The sequence below is a fragment of the Triticum dicoccoides genome, chromosome 5B (assembly GCF_002162155.2).
Source record: "Triticum dicoccoides isolate Atlit2015 ecotype Zavitan chromosome 5B, WEW_v2.0, whole genome shotgun sequence".
Classification (NCBI taxonomy): Eukaryota; Viridiplantae; Streptophyta; class Magnoliopsida; order Poales; family Poaceae; genus Triticum; species Triticum dicoccoides.
The window spans coordinates 46,819,881-46,846,681 of NC_041389.1; the positions used below are offsets into that span (position 1 = coordinate 46,819,881).

The 26,801-nt window shown below is 43.2% G+C and overlaps 1 protein-coding gene across 1 annotated transcript; it reads left to right on the forward strand.

Annotated features, from left to right (window-relative positions):
* The first annotated feature begins 266 nt into the window (after window positions 1-266).
* Window positions 267-3,794, forward strand: LOC119307272 (uncharacterized protein At3g49140-like). The gene is made up of 11 exons (XM_037583353.1): window positions 267-543; window positions 633-786; window positions 1,505-1,607; window positions 1,697-1,764; window positions 1,897-2,040; window positions 2,136-2,276; window positions 2,372-2,492; window positions 2,582-2,679; window positions 2,995-3,147; window positions 3,266-3,361; window positions 3,512-3,794. Exons 1-11 carry the CDS (start codon window positions 344-346, stop codon window positions 3,614-3,616), a joined length of 1,383 nt encoding a protein of 460 aa, XP_037439250.1. The 5' UTR covers window positions 267-343; the 3' UTR covers window positions 3,617-3,794.
* The last annotated feature ends 23,007 nt before the right edge of the window (window positions 3,795-26,801 follow it).

Sequence of the window (26,801 nt, forward strand, 5' to 3'; positions counted from 1 at the left end):
ATAGACACGTTAAAAGAAAAGATAAACAAGAAGAAAACGTAAAAGAAAAGAAAAGAGAAACAAAAACAACAGGGAAAAAAGGCCTTCTAAGAAGATCACAAAACCGCTAAAAAAATGGGTAAACCCCTAGGACCTTCAAAACGGGAACCAGACCATCCACTCGGTCGGTCGCTCGCTCGCACGTCCTGTGCGAAGCGAGGACAGTTCGACGCAAGCAATATCCCTGGCATCATTCGGGTCAGTTTCGGATAGAAAATGAGAGGCGGGCCGGAAAGTTCAACTCCCACTCAAAACTATCTTGCTGACTTCTCTCAGCTCAGTCACCTCCCTTCCATGGTGTACCATGCCGATGGTGGCCGCCGCTGCAGCAGCGCCGGACCAACCCTTCTTCTCCCAGCCCCGCCGCCCCCCACAGCCGCCTAGTCTCTTCTCCATAAGAAAAGCCGCCCTCCCGCCGCGGTGCTGCAGCAGTCACTCCTCGCACTGTCGCTGCCACTGCTCCTGGAGCAGCAGCGCGCACGCGCGCAGGAGCAGCCATTGCCGGTATGATATGATACGAATAAATGTGTGCGCGCTTGTTATGTATTTTTTCAGTACTACAGCCGCTGAATTCAGCTCCGTGGACGGTGCAGTGCCGGTGCAACGCCGGACCACCCGGACGAGCCGCCGCCGTCGGGCAGAGGCGGCCGTTACCATCCTTGGGAGGACATCGCCGAGAAGCTTCAGCTCGACGACGGAGAGCCGGCGCGCCTCACGGACGCTGAATCCGCCCGGACAATCGTCGAGGTTAGGAAATTGCTCCATCCACTTATTAGAGTCTGCAGTGCATTTCTGTTAAGTGTAAGGAGATTACTGTCAGAACTCAGAAGTGCTCAGCAGTGCAACCACCCTCGCGAATTATTCTATCTGCCCCGGTCTGTGGAAGCATATTCTGAATTCCAGGCTATGACAGCTTTGGTTGTTAAGTTACATCTCTCTGAACAACCAGATCAAGGGAGACTTTTCCCAGGAGACTGACATTCAGAGAAGGATTGACACTTTGACAGCTTCAGAGCTGAAATGCAAGTGCCTTTTTTTCTTGAGATTTTCATTCTCATCTCCTGGGCTATCTGGCTTACCAGAAACGACTTTATTTTCAAAGAGATGCAGCCAAATCCTTATTCTTGCGGGAGAAAACTGAAAGGGGAGCTCAATAGAATCAATCAGTCATAGAGCAAAGAGATATGGCTGTGTGCATCACGATAATGCAGATGCCTTTTGAACCATCGGTTCTTAGCTTCAGATAGGCCCATGGATATATACCTCTTTAGCTGATTTGTGCTTCCCCACCTCAGGGAAACCTTGTTATTCTTTTATTTGATTTATCTGTTTTCCTTTTTCCCTTTGCACTTGAGAACAATCCCATAAGAAAATACAAAGATATATGCAGTAGGATTTTCCTACTATTTTCGGTCCAAAAAAAATTAGAGTCTGCAGTGCTGAATCGTGCAATATGCATGTGCAGGTGAACAACAATGCAACGGTGATGATCTCCACGCTCATCGATGATGGCGTGCACGAGAGGATCATCTTGCCGGAGTTCCCCTACTTGACCGACGAGAATGGAGGTATATATCCAGCTGGGTACTTGGGTCCCATTATTTGTGCAACTGCCATTTTTCTTCCTTGAAGTTTCTGCGTGGCAATCTACTCTCAGATATTTACTTCGAGGTCGACAATGACGATGCAGTCATGGAAAACATTATGGGCGACGATAAGATTGCGGTAACAATATAATTCTCCACTCTTCAATCTCGAAAAAAACACTTCTCTTCATGAAAAGGCCAATTATATATGTGTTGTTGTGTGTTGTGTCCTGTGGATACATTTAGTATATATGTTGCTTGGTATCTGCAGCATGTTATCATTGGACTTGATAACACAGACGTCTTTGCTGACTTGGACCTAGCGGCGGCATCATCAACTGCATTTGCACAAGAAGAAGATGACGATGATTCTGACGAAGATGATGACGGCGATTCTGAGGATGAATATGAGGAGGTAGTAAAAATTCTTCACAAAGTCACTGTTGTGACTGGCCAACAGCAATATAGTTCATTCATTTACCTTGATGTTGTGTGTCTGAAAACATGTAGGAGGGCGTATATGCTGTTGATGAAGAAGATGAGGATGACGACGGCGATGATGATGATGAAGAAGACGATGCACCTAACTGGTCCAACCTTGAAACCGTAAATTCCTGTCATCCACTATACTTTGCGAGGATGATTGTGGAGGTAGATGACTGAAACTCAATTAGCATCCATCAGCTTATGTACCACTCTTTATGAATCACTTTATTAGCCACTGTGCTCTTAACTTTTATTGCCAGAATGCGAGCAAATCAAGTATAGACTGGTTGGACCGGCCACCTGCAAGCCTTGTTGTTGAGGGTCAGCTGAGACCTGCGTTTGCTGAAGAGAGCACCATGGTTTCCAGGCATTTATTAAATGGTTGTTGCAATGGAAAGGAACTTTCTATTCGGCAGATTTTGATTTTCTGAAACATAGGACTAATCTTACAGCTCCGGGAATTTCGGCAGGTGATGAGCCGCTGAAAGACGACAAAAAGGGATGTGGGGCTACATTTTTCAAGGTTGAAGTTCTGAGCATTGAGCTGATCACTGCATATGGTACAGAGGTATGTCTTTCATTTGCCGTGCCATACTAATTTTCCGCGAGTGCTGAAGCTCTGTAACAGAATATAAAAGAATTTACTAAAATATAAAAAATTATACTAATTACAAGGTCACCACTTATACAATGAAAGCCTACTCTCACGGCATCAATGAGCTCAACTTCTTAGCGTTAATCTTGACAAGAACTACTCTAGTCAAGGAAGGATACATGCTTAAAAACACGGTGAATTAATAATGTAATACCTTGTGTAACTGCAGAATTGTCGTTGTACATTCTTGAGCTCCAGCAATGCTTTCTTCCTGTCTTTTCCTTGTAGCCCAAGGTAAAGATAGAAGAATACCGGAAATCTAGGCCGGACATCATCGCGCACTCTGCACCGAACATAATATCGCGCTTGAGAGCCAGTGGAGACAAGATAACACAAGCTCTGAAATCGCTCTGTTGGAGGTGCAAGGCCATTCAAGTAGAGGTAATATTCCTTCAGATTTCTCATGGGCATTTTGTTAACCTTGAAAATTAGGGAAGAGATACGTTGAGCATCTCGAAGTTGGGTATTAAAGCACCGTGCCGGCTGTATATGTCTTCAGGAAGCAGCAATCATCGGCGTGGACTGCCTTGGGTTTGACCTGAGATTGTGCTCGGGAACACAAGTGCAGACATTGAGATTTGCTTTCCCTACAAAGGTGAGTGGTTCAGCATATGCATATGGATTTGTAATTACGTGCCATCTGTGATAAATAGATCGATGCTGGAGAAACATTAGTCTGTGGTCTTGATAGGAAGAAGGATTTTGCATTTCATTCTCTTGTGGTTCTGAATATTTTGCACTGCAGGCTACTTCGGAGTTCAGCGCAGAGAAGCAAATAAACGAGCTTCTGTTTCCTAGGAGGACACATCAAGAAGGGGAGTCACCACAGCCTCAACAGAAAGAGTACTGATGTAATCAGAGATGTGACGTTTTCTTCTTTTTGTAGGAAATTTAATCCAGCGACACAAATAGTAGCCGTCTTTGATGAAATTCTTTCAAATTCACATCGTGGTTTTGATCATTGAGGGTGTGCACAATTGTTATTTTTTTTAAACTAGAGTGCTCTGACCGATTCGGTTCGAGGTGCAGCTACTTATGCATTTTGATCTGTACTAGGCAAAATAAAATTAAGAAAAAACGACCCTTGACATTTTTTTAACAAAAAACCCCTAGAGGTCCTTGTATAGAAAACTACACACCAACATACTTCGTCTGCAGTGTGAAATAATAGGGTTTTTATCATTTATGCCACTAGTTGTGTCCCACTACTCAGATTTACCATTAATAATTTACTCCCTCCATAAAGAAATATGAGAAGATCTTATATTTCTTTACGGAGGGAGTACAAATGCCCAAAAATGCCATAGCTTTAGGAGATGTTTGCTCAAAAATACAATTAGACACCTAAAAAATGCTATCGTTCCGTTAGATGTTTACTCAAAATTGCAATTAGACATGGACGAAACCCCCCACCCTCGCGTCGTCCGCGTCTGGCGGCACGGGGGAAACCCTTGCCGTCGGGAGCTCCCCTTCGAAACCGCCACACTTGCATCACCGCCACCAAAGGGCCGGCCGGTGAAGCTGCGTTGTGCCCGGGGATGGCGGCGTACTCCCCCCGTCCAACTGTCACGATGTCGTTCCTCTTATTGAAGGCTCTATCTTGCTAGCTCGTGGTGCCCCGGTGTTGGATTTGAAGATGTTCAACGTCCCGTTGATTTGGTACACTCTAGTTTTAGGTTTGGTGGGTTTAAGTTGTGTCCTTCACCCTGTTCGGGCTAAGCACCCCGCCTTTCTGCTCTGGGCACCACGCTCATGCCTCTTTGCGTTCATGTCATGTGTTGTACCCTTCACTGTACTCATTCTTGTTTCTTCTATCAATGAAATGATACACAAGCTTTGCGTATTTGTAAAAGAAAATGCAATTAGATATCATTACTGTCGAGTAAAACCCATTGACTATGTCATATGGCAAAAATACCCCAAGATCCACATGTCAACTCTCTATCTCACAGTGACGAGTGTGGCCCTACTTGTCAAGAGTAAGCAAGCGAATAATTTTAGAGAAAAATAAGAACATTGTTGAGGACCGACTGGGACCCACACTTTATCCTAGAGATATTGGAAGAGCCGACATGTTGGTCCATGAGTATTGGAAGAGCTGACATGTTGGTCCACTTGATTACAAATTATGTTGCAGTTTTATCCTAATATTTCTATGCTACAGCTAACAAGTGGGCCCAAAACCAGAGAGACGCCCATGTATAGTCCTATCAGCTTCGCCGTCTCTGTTCATCCCCTTCACTAAAAAACGCAGTCGCCGGCGTGTATCGCGGCCATACTTCACCGCAACTTCATCTACGCCGACGAGGATTGCTGCCATCTTTCCCCCTCGATCTAACACGCCAACTAGGGTAGCCTCGTGTCGCCGAAGCTTCCTATGGTTCAGAACTTCCCGTACTAAAAAAACCCTATGCCGTCGGGTTCAATCAGACCAAATGAAGGTAAGTCTTCAGATACATCTGCTTATCCGATGCAAATCACCTTAATCCACCGCAAAACCCGTCCAGATGCTATTTTTTGAAATAATCGAGGGTTTCGCTATGAAGTGCCAGAAGTGTTTCGACACCAGGAATCTCTGCAGTCTCCCCTATGTTCAGAAGGACAAGTACCTCCGCATCACGCTTCCGCAAGGATTCAAAGAAATTACGGTATTATTCTCAGATTTGAAGTGTATCAAACATACATGCCGTTCAAGTGTTTGGTTAAGCTGCGAAGATTCTCGGCATGTTGATTTTAACATAAATGCTGATGGATTTCATGATTGGGTAATTGAGAAATAGTAAAACGGGGTGAGCTACAGCCCTCCACACGGATTTGATGCTCACAGGTGTCGGATCACTCTCACCTACGCACATGATTTGTTTGGCCGTCCAGCATACTATTTTTTGGGCTGCTGCTCCGAGAAACGAGTTACGCTTACTGCCCCGAATTGGGCTGTTAGGTAGAAGGCCCACGTGTTTTCGAGTCGATATAGATGGATAAAGTACGAATCAAGATGCTATTTTTGTCAGATTGTTGTTTCCGGACTTGTTCATGGTTATATACGATGATTACCTTTTAAGTAAAAATTATATTGAATGCTTGGAATGCTTGTGAGGATCCTGATTTTGAATACCGTTTGTGCCCTACTGCAGCATGCTCATTTTACCTAAGAATATAGCTAATTCTATTGAGATATTCCATTGAATAACTCTCGGAGAGTTCAATTTTGTGCAAAGCATACAAGACTAAGGTAAAATGTTGTACGTTTTTTGTTATGTCTATTTCTGGACCATTCTGATGATTGTGATAAGGACAAACACTAACAAAGGATTTATGTGATTAGTCAAACAATTCTAATAAATGATTGAGAATTATGCCCCATCGCAATATTGAAGCATTGTAATTTGAGTCATTTAAATTTTATCAAATATATTTTTAATTTACGTATCCTTTCTTATGGATGAACGGGCATGGCAACGTGCGCCTTCATGATTTAGTAAGTAGAAAAGTCTGCTCATGAGTTGAACAGAAACCATGCTTATGATGGAAAGTATCTAAAAACAGATAGACCTAACTAAATTTGGTAAAGTGCCAACCGCACCCCCTTGGTACCACTTCCTGCTACATTCCCTCTTTAGATGTTAGAAGTAACCTATGTGTATTCCGGAAAAAATAATATGATTATTATGATATAAAAAATTCCATATGTATATTGCAGCACTGATATTTTCATAAATCATTCTGAAACTAACAAATTTAGAAACTAATTTGTGATACCCAATGTTCCTAAATTCTAGTAAGCACATTCGGAAATAGTATTTACCCCTCTCATAGACGGTACTTGTTTCATAAACAGCCTAACTAATTTTGAGCAATCTCTAATTTTGCTCAGTGCATCCCCTGCTTTGCAAGAGACAAACTTCTGAAGAAGCTGAGTATAAAGATATCTATCAGGACCACTGTACATGTCCAAGTAGAGACAAGAGAGGGCTTCTGTTTTCTATGAGGATCAGGGACGAAGAAGATATGATTTTTTTCATAGGACGTACTTGGAAAGAATTTGCCAAAGTGTACCAGTTGGATGTACGCATGGAAATGTCCCTCGGACTAGGTGGAAACCTAAACGTCACCTCCCGGTACATTTGAGCATTGATGCAATAACTTATCTGTGTAAATATTCTGGCAAATATCAAGCAATTTTAACTAAGAACATTTCATCGGGCTGCTATATTTAACAAATTTTATTTACAAATATTTTCATAGCTTATTACCGAGTGGATATTGTAACAAAATAATTTATAGACAACATGGAGGTTACTGAAGGGAGCAGAGTAACCTAGGAAGAGATGTGGTTTGTCGTCGGCTTTGTTGATCAAATTTGGATGCTCACCGACGGTTACAAATGCTAGACCAAGAGATCATTCCTACGTGCCCCTGCTGCACACTTTGAACATGACCAAAACTGACGACAGAATCATAGTTAGAATTGTATCTACTCTCAGTATCTTCAGCTAGTCCAGGTACTCAAATTGTGTTATGCTACCAAATACTTCGGCAACGTGTTGTGCCTAAGGAGATGGGTGCAAATGGAGAGCTGACCATTGTTCTCCATCCTAGAGTGAACATCAGTTCCACTTCATACTCGATCAGGACAAGGAGATGGAACCATCCTCCTTAATGGGTGGAGAAAAGTAGTCAATGTGTACGACATGGATATTGGAGGTAGGATGATCTTTGTGCTACACCATGGACGTCCAGGGACCATTCTCTTCCTCGGTTGCATTGCTGCTAAACCAGATGGGGAGTAGTTCTAACTCTCTGTCATGTTGCCTCAGTGATCGTCCATCTATGTATGTCATGTTTTATGCTATTGTTGGCACTGATATGATGATGATGAACATTTATGTTCTATGAAGAAATACTCAATGGATTTTGATACGAGCATCTCAACCCTAAACACTGAAAATTTGATTCTAATATGTTATAAGCTTTGTCATGGTAGAATTTATAAGGTACTATGACCTGAACACCAACAAGCCATTTTGTTATCCATTTTTCTAAACCCGCCTAACATTGTTTGTGACACGAAACATTTTCTGTGACACTACAAATCGTCCAGGAAAATGGACATTCCTAGTGATGCCCAAAAGCGTAAAATTGCAGGCCAGAACATCGCCGAAGTTGGATAGGGTGCTGCCGCGCGAGGAAAACACCTCTTGACAATGGACCGTCATAGAAAATGATTTTAGGCGACGTTTTATGTTTCATCGCCAGGTTTTCCCCCACTAAATAGACGAAATTTTGTAGTGACGGCTTGCGTAGAACCTTTGTGGGTTGGGACTACTCCTTTTTTTAGCCGAAACTGTAGAAAAATCGTTCTACGGTATTTTCTATATTAATAAATAAGTAAAAGTACAAATACAAAAGGCTAGAAAGCCAACATACAGAAAATCAACCCACACCAGTTTTTGGAAACATATCTAACATGAGGAAATTAGAGATTATGCTCAATCCAACTGGTAATCAAATCAGCTTTCTTTTGCTTTGATCTAAGCCTAGTCATTTCCATGCCTTCTCGGAGATAATGCTTCCAGGATCTATAACTCATCGGCGCCTTTTTGAAGATTTTATCATGTCTGATCATCCAAGTGCTCCAACAGCCCATGATCGCCACTTCCATTGCAATATCCTTAGGAAGCACACTGAGCGTGAAGATAACTTCATCATAGGTAGAAGTACCTCTATGCTTATCGGGTGCAACTCTACCCTAGCAGTAACCAACAAATTGGCAGTCCCAGAAAAGATGTGTGTTGGTTTCCTCTGTAGAATCTGCACAGAGGGCACAATTATAATCCTCTAAGTCCATGCTTCTGCGATGAATCATATTCCTTGTGCTCAGCCGATCATGAAGAAATAGCCAAAAGAAAATCTTGTGCCTGGCCCTACATGCCGTTGTCCAAACCTTCTGAAAGATCTCATGTGCATTGCTAGGGCCAGCCATGGCTTTATACATGGTCATAGATGAAAATTTATGAGTGTTGCCTGCCATGATCCAAGAGTCTCTGTTTTATGTTTCTTCCCTGGTTGTCATAAAGTTCTGTAAAGCATTGAACTGATTGTAGGCCTGGAGTGATAGAGGTCTATGGAAAATAGAGCTTAAGTCTTCATACTGCTGCGCCTGAGCCAGGGTAATGTCTGCATTGAGAGCAAATGAGTGAAGTTCAGGGAATTGGTGTTCAGAGGCATGTTCATCCACTTGTCTGACCAAAATAGAATGGTGTCTCCTCTGCCAGCTTTGCACTTTGTATGGGCTTTGAAGGTAGGTAGAAGTTTCAGTATTGATCTCCACCAAAAGGATCCAATCAATCTATCTCCTGGTAGACTGTCTTGATAGTATGCTTCCCATACAATATTAACCCAAGGGATGTCCTCTCTGTTGAGGAATTTATGCAGAAATTTCATGAGAAGGGCTTGATTATGTGTCTACAGATCTGAAACACACAAACCACCATGGGATTTAGGAAGACAGACTTTTTCCCAAGCAATCAAAACCATGCCTTTATCCCGTGACCCATATTTCCTCCGGAAGCAATTCATCAGATAGGAGTTAATTTGCTTAAGAACAGTCTTTGGGATCATGAGAGTACACATGAAGAATGTTGGCATGCTTGTGAAGACAGATTTGAGTAATGTAAGCTTATCTCTAGTAGATAGCATAGTAGAGCAACTAAGCAATCTGTTCTCAATTCTTTTCAGCACAGGCATGAAGTCTTGAACTTTGGGTTTGGCAGAACTCAAAGGGAGGCCCAGGTAGGTGTGAGGCTATAACCAATATTACAGCCAAGCAGTGCTGACAGATCTAGCATTTTCTCATGAGGAGTATTAATTGAGATGAGAGTGGACTTGGAATAATTAATCTGCAGGCCAGAAAATTCAGCATAGTGCAAAAGCAGGTTCTTGATATATTGTACTTGTCTATGATCAGCCAGAGCCACTAGTACAGTGTCATCAGCATACTGTACAATTGCGAAATCAGTAGAAGAGTTATGTTGCAGTGGTGGTTGCACAAAGTTGTTTCTCATGGCTTCATTAAGCATGCTTTGCAGAATATCAGCTGCAAGCACAAAGATGAGTGGGGATAGAGGATCTCCCTGTCTGACCCCTTTCAAGCATAAAAATTGCTTGCCAGGGACACCATTAAGTAGGATTGAGGAATAACCAGAGCCATAAATCATATTGATCCAATTAATCCCCTTTTCCCCAAATCCTTTGGCTTGAAGAGTTTGAATAATTGTGTCATGACTAAGCATGTCAAAGGCTTTTTCAAAATCCAATTTCAACACAATGAGCTCTTGCTTGCTCTGATAACACTGATGAATATATTCATATGCCATGCTAGACAATCTTGTATGCACCTCTTATTAAGGAAGCCATATTGATTCTTATGCACCATATTCAGAATGTATCCTTGCAACCTATTTGCCAGAAGCTTTGTGATAATCTTAAGAGTACAGTTCAGAAGTGAGATTGGCCTGAAATCAGATGGGCAAACGGCAGAATCCTTCTTAGGGATGAGAGTGATGAAAGAATAGTTAATGCTTTGAAGATTAACTATTCCAGAGTGGAAGTCTTCAATCAACTTGTAGAAATCAACAGCAATAATGTCCCAGCAGTGTTTCAAAAAAGCAGCATTAAATCCATCAGGCCCTGGAGATTTGCCTGCAGGCATATTTTGAACCACCTTGTCAATCTCTTCTTTAGAAAAAAGAGTTTCCAGTGCAGAGAGATCCTCCAATGGGTTTAACAGCTGATGGATCTGGAGTGGGTTACTAGTGGATGCTTTAGTGCCCATTCTTGCTTTAAAAGCCCCGAGAAGGATGGCAGCCTTGGCATGGTGCTCATGATGTTCAAATCCATTTTCATCCTTTAACACAGCAATACAATTATTTCTCATTTTGATAGTAGCCTTTGCTTGAAAGTATTTAGTGTTGGCTTCACTCACTTTGATCTGTCTAATAGTGGCTCTTTGTTTCCAATATATTCTTTGATGCTCTAAAATGACTTGCAAGTGTTCCTTTACAGCAGCTCTGCCCTCTTTTTCATCATTGGTCAAACTTCTGCATTCCTCAAAGTAATCATAACAAAGAATAAGGAAATTGGAGTTATCAATGATCTTCTTCAAATCAGATAATTCCCTAGCCCAGTTCTTTAATCCTTTCCTTAATCTTTTAAACTTGGTAGCAATCACTTTGGCACTATCTTGTACATCCACTGGTTGTGCCCAAATACCTTGCACAATCTCTCTGAACTGTGAGTGTTCTAACCAATAGTTCTCAAATCTGAAGACCTTGGATTTTGGAATGTTTGTACCAATTGAAATCATAATTGGCATATGATCAGATATTGTTTTTGCAAGTGGATGAGCCATGGTGCTAGGGTATTTAAGTGTCCATGCTTCAGAGGTAAATCACCAGTCCAGTTTCTCCAAGAGAGGGGCATCTTGCATATTACTCCATGTAAAATTTCTGCCTTTTAGAAGGATTTCAATCAATGCTTGTCTGTTGATGGCTTCATTGAAAGAGAACATATCATTAATGCACCCCCTCTCTGCTTCTATTGTGTGGGTATCTGATATAATTGAAATCCCCATAATGATCCAGTTTGCATCATCTGCCATAGGAAAGTTCTAAAACCAGTTGATGAAATCTGCCCTTTCATTGAGTTGACATGGTCCATAAACATTTGTGAGAAACCAGGAATCACCATCCAGATTTGAAGAGAATTGCATGGTCAAGGAGAACTTATTGATGTGATGAAGTTGGCTAGAGAAGATGTTGTCATTCCAAGCAATCAAAAGACCTCCAGAGGCACCCACAGAAGGAAGATAGGAGAATTTGGAGATTGTTCTAGGGCAGAAGTTTTACAGATAGGCCGAGTCAATCTGCTCTCTCTTGGTTTCCTGAAGACAGAGGATAGCACATTTGGATTCCTGCACTTTGTTAGAAATGGTAGTCCACTTTTTTGGATCATTAAGTCCACGAATGTTCCAATTCAGAATATTCCAATTTTTGTTCATAAGGAGAATATTGAGCAGGGCAAGCAACCACAACACAGGAAAGAAAAGAAGAAGGGCAAGCAACCACAACGAGAAGGAAAGATAGATCTTGTAGTGGAAAGTACCACAAAGTCTGCCCCAGGATGCTTATATAAAAAGTTCTTCAACTACTGGTCATACTTAACATGGACTGCAGATACATCAGACACATTGCATACATAGAGGTTCTGATAAAGAAATTGGCTATCACATGATCTCAGGAATGGCATTAGAGCCATTTCTTGCTCTTCTCCTTGGTGCCCTTGTTACCTTCCATCATCAGGGCTTCTCCTTTGCATTTCTTGGATCACTTAGTAAGCAAGTCTCCAGATGTCTCCTTGTCAGGTACCTTACAGAAAGATGTATTCAGAGATTTAACTATTTTAGCAGATAGAATGGGTGGTGCTGCATGACAAGCCAAACAATTCTTATCTCTACATACTGCTTGCTTGAATCCTTTAGACAGTTTTTGTAATCTGCAGCTCCTTCTTACCTCAGTTTCCACCATCGGGATGTTATCCTTCCTCCTTTTGCTTTTATGTAGATCAGATGTGGAAGAGGCTTACATAGATTCAGAGAGACACTTGTCCTTCGAGGCCTCCACACCCTGTTCCTGTGATTCCTGTGATGGAGTGGAAACAAGGTAGGCCAAGATATCACTACTATGACAGATCTCAGGGACAGAGAAATGTAAAGTAGAATTACAAGAAGATGCTTGCTTGATGATATCCCAAACTGAGGATGAAATGAATTTTTTTGCCCAAGGGAATTTATCTGGATTGAGGAAATTAACTGATAGAAAGTTAACCCAGTCTGAAGGTACCTGAATGATGTTGACACTGTCAAGTTTTGGGGCAAAATGTTGTTTCCATATCTTGGCTCCCTCTTTACCAAGCAGGGCTTCTTCATTGACCACTTGCAGTACGTCATGATCTTTCCTAACAGTGGAAGATTCTGGGCAAAGGGTGTGATTCTGATTAGCATAGGCTGGGACAGGGAAGCCAGGTGGAGCAGATAAGTCTGAGAAGTTTTCTGTACCTTTGTTTTCCTGAGCCATCTCCATCTCTTTGTTAGTAACCTGAGCATCCAGGGGCAGGGAGTTATTGGCTCCAGTCATTGTTTCCTCAGCCACAACATTATCCCCCGGGACTTTAAGTGTCTGCATATTATTAGTCTGAGAAGTTGAGTTCAGTCTTCTCACATTGGCCAGCACTTCACAGAGCATAGGGTCATCATCTGAATCTCTGCTGTCCAAATCAGAACCTATGTTGAAAGCTTCAATCATGGGATCCCTCATCTGCATCAAGGGCAAGACAGGAGGAGCATGTGGGTTCACAAGCATGGGCTCAATTGGTTGGGCTACAGGTATGTCCTGTAGGGCTAAAGCAGGCAAAGGTAGCTCTTGTTGGGCCAGCATGGGATCAAGTTCAGGTGGAATCTGAGAAACAGTGAGAATATTGTTGGCTTCTTGAGCCACATGAACTTCTTCTTCCATTGGTGCCATCAGATCATTGAGATCCAGAAATTCACCTGCATGGAGTTCAATATCTGCATTTTGTGGCAAAGCCCAATGTCCCCAGCCTGGTAAATCCTCTTCTTCATCATCTTCATCTTCATGAAATTGTTCAGCAACTTGCCCCTCTACTAGTTCAAGGGCAAGTTGAAGATCTAGCTGAGGATCATTCTGCTGAACTGGAATATGAACATCATCATACTCATGCTGCTGAAGTGGCCCAACAAAATGGTTATGTTGATTAGGATGGAAGTTGAGTTGAGCTGGAGCCAGATGTGGATTTCCAAAAGGTTCAATTGGATCTTCATCAGGTGCCTCAACTCCCAAAATCTGATGCTGCAAGATGACTATTGGGACAGTGAGGGAATCTGTCTGAAAATCATATCCTTCTCCGAGAACTAAGCTACCAGGGATGCGACTCAACTGCTCAACTCTCACTTTAACCAGCATATTTGTACGAGTGCTTCTATTTCTGTCCCAGCTTAGAAACTTACCAAACTTGCTAACTGCATTATTAAGTTCTTAAATATCTCTCTTGTCAAACGGGTAACCACAGAGAAGGATCCGAATGTCTCTGTTCATAACCAGCCGCCTCAAATTTAGGCCCTTGTTATGTGGTTGAAAAACCACATGAACATCAGTGAAAGGATGGGGGCTATCAGAAACCAGTGAATCCCTATCAAAAACACTTACCATCTTGATGTATGCTTGGCCAAACGGACACGGCTCAATCTCAGAAAACCCTATACGCTTGTCATTCAGAAAATCAGTGAGTACCTCTCTGATCGTATTGAACGCCACCGGTAGATTAGGCATAGGAACAATCGTCGCAATGGCCCACTCCTCATGGGTTGCCGGCGCCTCTCCATTGATGATCTTGATGCGCGCAGGCCTCCCCTCCACCTCGATGCTCTGGTGATTCGGTCGAAGAAATGGCGTGGGATCGAACGGGAAGGTGGCTATAGAACCTGCTATGTTCGTCTGCTGCAATGTGGATGGGGAGGCTATGGAGTTTGGGTTGGGAGAGATTGTGGCTGCGAGGAGGCGTTAAGCGATTGAAGTTTGGAAGGAGCTGCTCAGAGGGCTACCAACCCAGCGGAGAGGAAGGGCATTAATTCGATTAGCCAGGGTGGTTAGCGGATTGACTGCCTGATTAGTCACCGTTGCGGGAACAATGGCCAGTTGCCTCGGAAACTCGACCGTCGGGCGACTCTGCGGATTGGGCTTGTTGACTGGGTCTTGGTGGGCTTTGGAGTAGCAATCCCGTCCAATGTGGCCCCATCCCTTGCACTTGTGGCACTTGATATGATTCGTGCAGCTGGGCCTGATATGGCCCGGGAGAAGGCACCGGATGCAGTAGTCCCTCTGTGGGCTTTTTTGAAAACGAGATGATCCCGCCTCCTGCGTAGCAACTGGCGCATTATGAGCATTAACTCCCTGTTGATGAGCTGCATGCGAGGAAGGCCCTGAACATGCAAGATTCTGACGATCAACTGGACGATCCGCATGGCCAGAATCTCTAAAGGTAGCGGGAGATCGAAGAGCTTGAAGATATGATTTTTTAGGATGGTTTCTAAAAATATGAGTCCACTCGTCTTCTTTCTCTTGCAGATATTGATATAGTTCCCAACTAGAATTAGGACCCCCATTGCCCCAAAGAAGGAAATTGATATTGATCAGCGGGAGAGATACATTACCCTCTTGATAATGGAGAAACCAACTTCTTTAGAAGAGATGGAAAACTTGAATGACCAGTTCTGTAGGCGAGAAACCTTATAGAGAGATGCACGTGCACCGAAACAAGAGAGGAGGATGGTGCTTACAGATTCCTCGGTGAGGCTGATACGAGATCTAGTGAACTCTGCAACAAGGATGAATTCCTCCATATCCTTTCCTTCCTCGAAGTTGATCGTGACAACCAATTTTCTCCATACTTCAGCCACAAAGTCCTGCCCTCTGTCAAAGTTCAGATCTGCAAGAGACATGGCGAGGAAGGAGAAAATCACCTTGGAATCGAGAACGTAGGTGATGAGAGGTGGACGCCGGGGTCGGAGTGGCCACCAGCAGCACTAGGCGCAGGGCGCTAGGAGCGGGAGGCTAGGAGCGGGCTGCATTCTTCTTTGAGTGCCGACCTGGATTATCATCGGCCTTGACCCTGCCATCTTCATCGGTGCCGACCTGGTTGTCGATAACACTTCCCTCCCCATTAGAAACCAATTTGGTCCCAAGCTGGTGCACCCGTGAAGCACAACCCAAGATCATTGAGGTCTTCCCAAGTTGCCAGCAGCCTAGCAGGCTCTCAGTAGTAGTTAAATGTAGATCAAGTGAACAACATAGAAATATATGTCCTCCATCATTTGTACTGTAAGTGCATGATATATCCCTAACACCTCCCATTTCTAGGTAAATATGCGTTTGTTCAGCAAAGAAGAATGCAAAAGGTACCAAGCAAAAGAGATCATATGAATCCTAGCTAGAGCTTTTGTGGAGCATCAAAGGAGAAGATATTGTCGCATGATGAAGATTGATGAATGAGAATCTTGTGCTAAGATATATAGAGTGCAATTGGGAGTACATACTGGGTGAAAGATGACCCTACTCATTGATGAGAAGGTCTTTGGGATCAGATGATAACTACGGTGGTCCTATGACGTGAGAAAAGTGAACAATGAGCCATTGTAACTTATCACGGTTGTTTTCTCATTTTTCTTGAAAGAAAAGGTCTAAGATTTTTTCCTAGGGAGAAAAGGTCCAAGGACAAAGCCCTACATAATGCTTATTCGACAGTAATACCGTTTTACAAATCCGGATTTCGTACATCATTACAACCAAAACACGAAGGATCTCACCCACAACACCAAAACAAAAACAAATGCCAATCAAAAGATAGAAAAATATATATCTCTAGAATTTTCTCCAGGAATGGATCTGAAGGAAATATGCCCTAGAGGCAATAATAAAGTTATTATTTATTTCCTCATATCATGATAAATGTTTATTATTCATGCTAGAATTGTATTAACCGGAAACATGATACATGTGTGAATATATAGACAAACATAACGTCAATAGTATGCCTCTACTTGACTAGCTCATTAATCAAAGATGGTTATGTTTCCTAACCATAGACATGTGTTGTCATTTGATTAACGGGATCACATCATTAGGAGAATGATGTGATTGACATGACCCATTCCGTTAGCCTAGCACTTGATCGTTTAGTATGTTGCTATTGCTTTCTTCATGACTTATACATGTTCCTGTAACTATGAGATTATGAACTCCCGTTTACCGGAGGAACACTTTGTGTGCTACCAAACGTTACAACGTAACTGGGTGATTATAAAGGAGCTCTACAGGTGTATCCGAAGGTACATGTTGGGTTGGCGTATTTCAAGATTAGGATTTGTCACTCCGATTGTCGGAGAGGTATCTCTGGGCCCTCTCAGTAATGCACATCACTATAAGCCTTGCAAGCAATGTAGCTAATGAGTTAGTTACAGAATGATGCATTACGTAACGAGTAAAGAGACTTGCCGGTAACGAGATTGAACTAGGTATTGGATACCGACGATCGAATCTCGGGCAAGTAACATACCGATGACAAAGGGAACAACGTATGTTGTTATGCGGTTTAACCGATAAAGATCTTCGTAGAATATGTAGGAGCCAATATGAGCATCCAGGTTCCGCTATTAGTTATTGACCGAGAATAGTTCTAGGTCATGTCTACATAGTTTTCGAACCCGTAAGGTCCGCACGCTTAACGTTATGATGACAGTTTTATTATGAGTTTATAAGTTTTGATGTACCGAAGGTTGTTCGGAGTCCCGGATGTGATCACAGACATGACGAGGAGTCTCGAAATGGTCGAGACATAAAGATTGATATATTGGAAGCCTATATTTGGATATCGGAATGGTTCCGGGTGAAATCCGGATTTCACCGGAGCACCGGGGGGTTACCGGAACCCTCCCGGGGGTTATTGCGCCTTCATGGGCCCTAAGGGAGAAGAGGAGAGGAGGCAAGAGGTGGGCTGCGCCCCCTCCCCTCCCTAGTCTGAATAGGACAAGGAGAGGGGGGCGGCGCCCCACCTTTCCTTCCCCTCTTCCTCCTCCTTCCCCCTTCTCCTTCTCCAACTAGGAAAGAAGGGAGTCCTACTCTCGGTGGGAGTAGGACTCCCCCTTGGTACGCCCTCCTTGGCCGGCCGCCCCCTCCCCCTTGGCTCCTTTATATACAGGGGCAGGGGGGAACCTCAAGACACACAAGTTGATCTTCGTGATTGTTACTTAGCCGTGTGCGGTGCCCCCCTCCACCATATTCCACCTCGGTCATATTGTTGCGGTGTTAGGCGGAGCCCTGCGTCGGTAGAACATCATCATCGTCACCACGCCGTCGTGCTGACGGAACTCATCCCCGACACCCTGCTGGATTAGAGTCCGGGGATCATCATTGAGCTGAACGTGTGCTAAACTCGGAGGTGCCGTACGTTCGGTGCTTGGATCAGTCGGATCGTGAAGACGTACGACTACATCAACCGCGTTGTCATAACGCTTCCGCTTACGGTCTATGAGGGTACGTGGACACCACTCTCCCCTCTCGTTGCTATGCATCACCATGATCTTGCGTGTGCGTAGGAATTTTTTGAAATTACTACGTTCCCCAACAGTGGCATCAGAGCCTAGTTTTATGCGTTGATGTTATATGCACGAGTAAAACACAAGTGAGTTGTGGGCGATACAAGTCATACTGCTTACCAGCATGTCATACTTTGGTTTGGCGGTATTGTTGGATGAAGCGGCCTGGACCGACATTACGCGTATGCTTACGCGAGACTGGTTTTACCGCCGTGCTTTGCACACAGGTGACTAGCGGGTGTCTGTTTCTCCAACTTTAGTTGAACCGAGTGTGGCTACGCTCGGTGCTAGCAAAGGTTAAAACAGCACTAACTTGACGAACTATCGTTGTGGTTTTGATGCGTAGGTAAGAACGGTTCTTGCTCAGCGCGTAGCAGCCACGTAAAATTTGCAACAACAAAGTAGAGGACGTCCAACTTGTTTTTGCAGGGCATGTTGTGATGTGATATGGTCAAGACGTGATGCTATATTTTATTGTATGAGATGATCATGTTTTGTAACCGAAGTTATCGGCAACTGGCAGGAGCCATATGGTTGTCGCTTTATTGTATGAAATGCAAACGCCCTGTAATTGCTTTACTTTATCACTAAGCGGTAGCGCTAGTCGTAGAAGCAATAGATGGCGTAACGACAACGATGCTACACACGGGTGGTGATGATTGGGTGTGATAGGCTCTACGTTCAAATACAACGGGTGCAAAACAGTTGCACACACGGAATACTCAGGTTAAACTTGACGAGCCTAGCATATAACAGATATGGCCTCGGAACACGGAGACCGAAAGGTCGAATGTGAATCATATAGTAGATATGATCAACATAGTGATGTTCACCATTGAAACTACTCCATCTCACGTGATGATCGGACATGGTTTAGTTGATATGGATCACGTGATCACTTAGATGACTAGAGAGATGTCTGTCTAAGTGGGAGTTCTTAAGTAATATGATTAATTGAACTTAAATTTATCATGAACTTAGTACCTGATAGTATTTTGCTTGTCTATGTTTGTTGTAGATAGATGGCTCGTGCTGTTGTTCCGTTGAATTTTAATGCGTTCCTTGAGAAAGCTAAGTTGAAAGATGATGGTTGCAATTACACGGACTGGGTCCGTAACCTGAGGATTATCCTTATTGCTGCACAGAAGAATTACATCCTGGAAGCACCGCTGGGTGCCAGGCCTGCTGCTGATGCAACTAACGATGTTAAGAACGTCTGGCAGAGCAAAGCTGATGACTACTCGATAGTTCAGTGTGCCATGCTTTACGGCTTGGAACCGGGTCTTCAACGACGTTTTGAACGTCATGGAGCATATGAGATGTTCCAGGAGTTGAAGTTAATATTTCAAGCAAATGCCCGGATTGAGAGATATGAAGTCTCCAATAAGTTCTATAGCTGCAAGATGGAGGAGAATAGTTCTGTCAGTGAACACATACTCAAAATGTCTGGGTATAATAATCACTTTATTCAACTGGGAGTTAATCTTCCTGATGATAGTGTCATTGACAGAATTCTTCAATCACTTCCACCAAGCTACAAGAGCTTCATGATGAACTATAATATGCAAGGTATGGACAAGACTATTCCCGAGCTCTTCGCAATGCTAAAAGCCGCGGAGGTAGAAATCAAGAAAGAGCATCAAGTGTTGATCGTAAACAAGACCACCAGTTTCAAGAAAAAGGGCAAAGGGAAGAAGAAGGCGAACTTCAAGAAGAACAGCAAACAAGTTGCTGCTCAAGAGAAGAAACCCAAGTCTGGACCTAAGCCTGAGACTAAGTGCTTCTACTGCAAGCAGACTGGACACTGGAAGCGGAACTGCCCCAAGTATTTGGCGGATAAGAAGGATGGCAAAGTGAACAAAGGTATATGTGATATACATGTTATTGATGTGTACCTTACTAATACTCGCGGTAGTACCTTGGTATTTGATACTGGTTCTGTTGCTAATATTTGCAACTCGAAACAGGAACTACGGATTAAGCGAAGATTGGCTAAGGAAGAGGTGACGATGCGCGTGGGAAATGGTTCCAAAGTCGATGTGATCGCGGTCGACACGCTACCTCTACATCTACCATCGGGATTAGTTTTAGACCTAAATAATTGTTATTTGGTGCCAGCGTTGAGCATGAACATTATATCTGGATCTTGTTTGATGCGAGACGGTTATTCATTTAAATCAGAGAATAATGGTTGTTTTATTTATATGAGTAATATCTTTTATGGTCATGCACCATTGAAGAGTGGTCTATTTTTATTGAATCTCGATAGTAGTGATACACATATTCATAGTGTTGAAACCAAAAGATGCAGAGTTGATAATGATAGTGCAACTTATTTGTGGCACTGCCGTTTAGGTCATATCGGTATAAAGCGCATGAAGAAACTCCATACTGATGGACTTTTGGAATCACTTGATTATGAATCACTTGGTACTTGCGAACCGTGCCTCATGGGCAAGATGACTAAAACGCTGTTCTCCGGAACTATGGAGCGAGCAACTGATTTGTTGGAAATCATACATACTGATGTTTGTGGTCCAATGAATATTGAGCCTCGCGGTGGGTATCGTTATTTTCTCACCTTCACAGATGATTTGAGCAGATATGGGTATATCTACTTAATGAAACACAAGTCTGAAATATTTGAAAAGTTTAAAGAATTTCAGAGTGAAGTGGAAAATCATCGTAACAAGAAAATAAAATTTCTACGATCTAATCGTGGAGGAGAATATTTGAGTTACGAGTTTGGTTTACATCTGAAACAATGCGGAATAGTTCGCAACTCACGCCACCCGGAACACCACAACGAAATGGTGTGTCCGAACGTCGTAATCGTACTTTACTAGATATGGTGCGATCCATGATGTCTCTTACTGATTTACCGCTATCGTTTTGGGGTTATGCTTTAGAGACGGCCGCATTCACGTTAAATAGGGCACCATCAAAATCCGTTGAGATGACACCTCATGAACTGTGGTTTGGCAAGAAACCAAAGTTGTCGTTTCTTAAAGTTTGGGGCTGTGATGCTTATGTGAAGAAACTTCAACCAGATAAGCTCGAACCCAAATTGGAGAAATGTGTCTTCATAGGATACCCAAAAGAGACTGTTGGGTACACCTTGTATCATAGATCTCAGGGCAATATTTTCGTTGCTAAATTTGGATCCTTTCTAGAGAAGGAGTTTCTCTCGAAAGAAGTGAGTGGGAGGAAAGTAGAACTTGATGAGGTAACTATACCTGCTCTGTTATTGGAAAGTATTCCATCACAAGAACCGGTTCCTGTGACAACTACACCAATTAGTGAGGAAGCTAATGATATTGATCATGAAACTTCAGATCAAGTTTCTACCGAACCTCGTAGGTCTACCAGAGTAAGATCCACACCAGAGTGTTACGGTAATCCTATTCTGGAAGTCATGTTACTTGACCATGGCGAACCTACGAACTATGAGGAAGCGATGATGAGCCCAGATTCCGCAAAATGGCTAAAAGCCATGAAATCTGAGATGGGATCCATGTATGAGAACAAAGTATGGACTTTGGTTGACTTGCCCGATGATCGACAAGCCATTGAGAATAAATGGATCTTTAAGAAGAAGACTGACGCTAATGGTAATATAATTGTCTATAAAGCTCGACTTGTTGCAAAAGGTTTTCGACATGTTCAAGGGGTTGACTACGATGAGACTTTCTCACCTGTAGCGATGCTTAAGTCTGTCCGAATCATGTTAGCAATTGCTGCATTTTATGATTATGAAATTTGCAAATGGATGTCAAAACTGCATTCTTGAATGGATTTCTGGAACAAGAGTTGTATATGATACAACCAGAAGGTTTTGTCGATCCAAAAGGTGCTAACAAAGTGTGCAAGCTCCAGCAATCCATTTATGGACTGGTGCAAGCATCTTGGAGTTGGAATAAACGCTTTGATAGTGTGATCAAAGCATATGGTTTTATACAAACTTTTGGAGAAGCCTGTATTTACAAGAAAGTGAGTGGGAGCTCTGTAGCATTTCTGATATTATATGTAGATGACATATTATTAATTGGAAATGATATAGAATTTCTGGATAGCATAAAGGGATACTTGAATAAAAGTTTTTCAATGAAAGACCTCGGTGAAGCTGCTTACATATTGGGCATTAAGATCTATAGAGATAGATCAAGACGCTTAAGTGGACTTTCACAAAGCACATACCTTGATAAAGTTTTGAAAAGAGTTCAAAATGGATCAGGCGAAGAAAGGGTTCTTGCCTATATTACAAGGTGTGAAGTTCAGTCAGACTCTATGCCCGACCACTGCAGAAGATAGAGAGAAAATGAAAGATGTTCCCTATGCTTCAGCCATAGGATCTATCATGTATGCAATGCTGTGTACCAGACCTGGCGTATGCTTAGCAATAAGCTTGGCAGGAAGGTACCAAAGTAATCCAGGAGTGGATCACTGGACAGCGGTCAAGAACATCCTGAAATACCTGAAAAGGACTAAGGATATGTTTCTCGTATATGGAGGTGACAAACAGCTAGTCGTAAATGGTTACGTCGATGCAAGCTTGGACACTGATCCAGACGATTCTAAATCACAAACCGGATACGTGTTTTTATTAAACGGTGGAGCTGTAAGTTGGTGCAGTTCAAAACAAAGCGTTGTGGCGGGATTTACATGTGAAGCGGAGTGCATAGCTGCTTGGGAAGCAGCAAATGAAGGAGTCTGGATGAAGGAGTTCATTTCCGATCTAGGTGTCATACCTAGTGCATCGGGACCAATGAAGATCTTCTGTGACAATACTGGTGCAATTGCCTTGGCAAAGGAATCCAGATTTCACAAGAGGACCAAGCACATCAAGAGACGCTTCAATTTCATCTAGGACCAAGTCCAGGTGGGAGACATAGAGATTTGCAAGATACATACGGATCTGAATGTTGCAGAACCGTTGACTAAGCCTCTTCCACGGGCAAAACATGATCAGCACCAAGACTCCATGGGTGTTAGAATCATTACTGTGTAATCTAGATTATTGACTCTAGTGCAAGTGGGAGACTGAAGGAAATATGCCCTAGAGGCAATAATAAAGTTATTATTTATTTCCTCATATCATGATAAATGTTTATTATTCATGCTAGAATTGTATTAACCGGAAACATGATACATGTGTGAATACATAGACAAACATAACTTCACTAGTATGCCTCTACTTGACTAGCTCATTAATCAAAGATGGTTATGTTTCCTAACCATAGACATGTGTTGTCATTTGATTAACGGGATCACATCATTAGGAGAATGATGTGATTGACCTGACCCATTCCTTTAGCCTAGCACTTGATCGTTTAGTATGTTGCTATTGCTTTCTTCATGACTTATACATGTTCCTGTAACTATGAGATTATGCAACTCTCGTTTACCGAAGGAACACTTTGTGTGCTACCAAACGTCACAACGTAACTGGGTGATTATAAAGGAGCTCTACAGGTGTCTCCGAAGGTACATGTTGGGTTGGCATATTTCGAGATTAGGATTTGTCACTCCGATTGTCGGAGAGGTATCTCTGGGCCCTCTCGGTAATGCACATCACTATAAGCCTTGCAAGCAATGCAGCTAATGAGTTAGTTACAGAATGATGCATTACGTAACGAGTAAAGAGACTTGCCGGTAACGAGATTGAACTAGGTATTGGATACCGACGATCGAATCTCGAGCAAGTAACATACCGATGACAAAGGGAACAACGTATGTTGTTATGCGGTTTGACCGATAAAGATCTTCGTAGAATATGTAGGAGCCAATATGAGCATCCAGGTTCCGCTATTGGTTATTGACCGAGAATAGTTCTAGGTCATGTCTAGATAGTTCTCGAACCCGTAGGGTCCGCACGCTTAACGTTACGATGATAGTTTTATTATGAGTTTATAAGTTTTGATGTACCGAAGGTTGCTCGGAGTCCCGGATGTGATCATGGACATGATGAGGAGTCTCGAAATGGTTGAGACATAAAGATTGATATATTGGAAGCCTATATTTGGATATCGGAATGCTTCTGGGTGAAATCGGGATTTTACCGGAGCACCGGGGGGTTACCGGAACCCTCCCGGGGGTTATTGGGCCTTCATGGGCCCTAAGGGAGAAGAGGAGAGGAGGCAAGAGGTGGGCTGTGCCCCTCCCCTCCCTACTCTGAATAGGACAAGGAGAGGGGGGCGGCGCCCCACCTTTCCTTCCCCTCTTCCTCCTCCTTCCCCCTTCTCCTTCTCCAACTAGGAAAGAAGGGAGTCCTACTCCCGGTGGGAGTAGGACTCCCCCTTGGCACGCCCTCCTTGGCTAGCCGCCCCCTCCCCCTTGGCTCCTTTATATACAGGGGCAGGAGGGCACCTCAAGACACACAAGTTGATCTTCGTGACTGTTCCTTAGCCGTGTGCGGTGCCCCCCTCCACCATATGCCACCTCGGTCATATCGTTGCGGTGTTAGGCGAAGCCCTGCGTCGGTAGAACAGCATCATCGTCACCACGCCATCGTGCTGACGGAACTCATCCCCGACACCCTGCTGGATCGGAGTACGAGGATCGTCATCGAGCTGAACGTGTGCTGAACTCGGAGGTGCCGTACGTTTGGTGCTTGGATCGGTCGGATCGTGAAGACGTACGACTACATCAACTGCATTGTCATAATGCTTCCGCTTACGGTCTACGAGGGTACATGGACAACACTCTCCCCTCTCGTTGCTATGCATCACCATGATCTTGCGTGTGCATAGGAATTTTTTTGAAATTACTACGTTCCCCAATAGGATCGAGTATTCGAGAACATCAAGTTTAAGATGTGTGTCATGCACCTTTCCCCTTTCTCTCAATAGCACATGCTTTGATGAACTAGTGTAAATGGGACAGGGCACGCATTAGCAAACCGGTCCATTTCAATACACAACCATCATGATCAATTACACACTAGGAGCTAGATACCCTAATTACAAAGGATTCTCTACAACTTGTTGGATCGAACAAAGATATATATAGTTTAGCAATCATCATACATTTTTTGTGCAAACTTGCCAATGGTTTCCATGCCCAACAATTGATCAACGAGTATGCTTAGCAGCAAAGCCAACTAGACTACGGTATCAGCATGGAGGGGAAAGCAGTTATACACATAGTGGGAGAAAGGTATTGATTCATTCTGAATAAACATCTTCAAATGATCACCGAGAAAGAATGTTGAAGTATTTCCCTACAATAGAGACACAGACGACACAAATATGCACACTGGGAGAAGACTCTAATCTAGAAACATAACATCACTGGCTACCCTGTCATATTAGCTTAGCAAGGAAGCATATTACACTTTGTACCAAAAGGTTACGGTCAACATACTTCCTCATGTTGTTGCCTGTGTATTTCATATTGCCAAACAAAATGCATGCCTCTACCACAAACATATGGATTTTCCGTTGTGTTGCCTCCCGCTGTTGGCGAGTCCATCGTCGAGCTTGCGGCTCCGGTGTTACAACTCATGCCTGAGCTTTGGGATATATGTTTGAACCTTGCTTCGCCTTTGTCCTTGGAGCGATTGGAGGTGGACTCATCGACGACTTTGTGTAAGGAACATGCTTCATCTCTATCATGTGAGCAACTAAAGGCGCCGAAGTCGATTGTGCCGATGGTTCTTGTGGTGGAGGATGTTGTGTCGGTGGTTCCTCAGGTCGATGATATTGATGCTGCCGGTTGGTTGGTGCCTGCTCCTACGAGCCCCTTGGTGATGAGGACATCAATACAATTGTTACACCCACAGCCCCTACTGCTATACATACTGGACCAATTACTAGAGCTCGCGCACGCCAACTAAATTACCAGGTACTTTAGTTTCTTGGTAATGATTCTAATGTTCATGAGAATATGATGCTGCCTAAATTGGATACATTTGTTTTGCTTACAAATGAAGGGCCTAGCTTGGAGAAGGATGAACATTGGAGCAAGAACAAGCATGGAGATGATGGCATGCGCAAGGGAGAACGGAGTTACAAGTGATGATTTCAGGACTTTGAAGCCACCATAATGGGTGCATGAAGCCTTGGACGAAATATACAAGATGCCACTTCATAAATTTCGCCCCGAGGCTATTCTAGGTGTTGTGTCACCTTATTATTGGGCCAGGCCCATGTAATTTCGAAATACATAAGTATAGGCTATTTTTAGAGTCCGTATGTGTGGGGACACAAGAGATAGGGTTGATTTCGGACCCCTCCACCAAGGGCCACGAAATTCCCCCCTCTTCCTCCATATATACAACCCTTAGGGCATCGTTTAGACTTTGGGTTTTGTTTAGATTAAAATTTTTCCATAGCTGCAACTTCGCGTACTTCATTTGTGTTTAACGACTAGACAAAGGCGTCACAGAACCCCACCTTGATCAATAAAGCTTTCATCTTATATTCGCAATATCCAGATGCAATCTCAGTTTCTTGCTTGTTCTTCGTTTGCTCGCAGGAAACAGACCCTTGTGGTCAGGTCGATCATGCTCCGGCGTGGTCAATAACCTCTCAGAGTTGGTTTAGCGATTGCTAAGGCGCGACGTCCTCGCACGTTCGTAGTCGGATCGTCAAAGTCGACTTCCGCCAAAGCGATATCCATCATCTCATCAAAAGACGGGACACCTTTGCCTCTATCAAGTGGTATCAGATTTCCAGGTTGCTCGGTGAGATTTTACAGTTTTTTATAGTTTAGATCAAGTCTGTTCTTCATACCTATAGTCCACGAAAAAGACAAAAAAAATTAGGGTTAGTTCATCCCATCCGAAACAATCTGAGACTTTGCATAATCT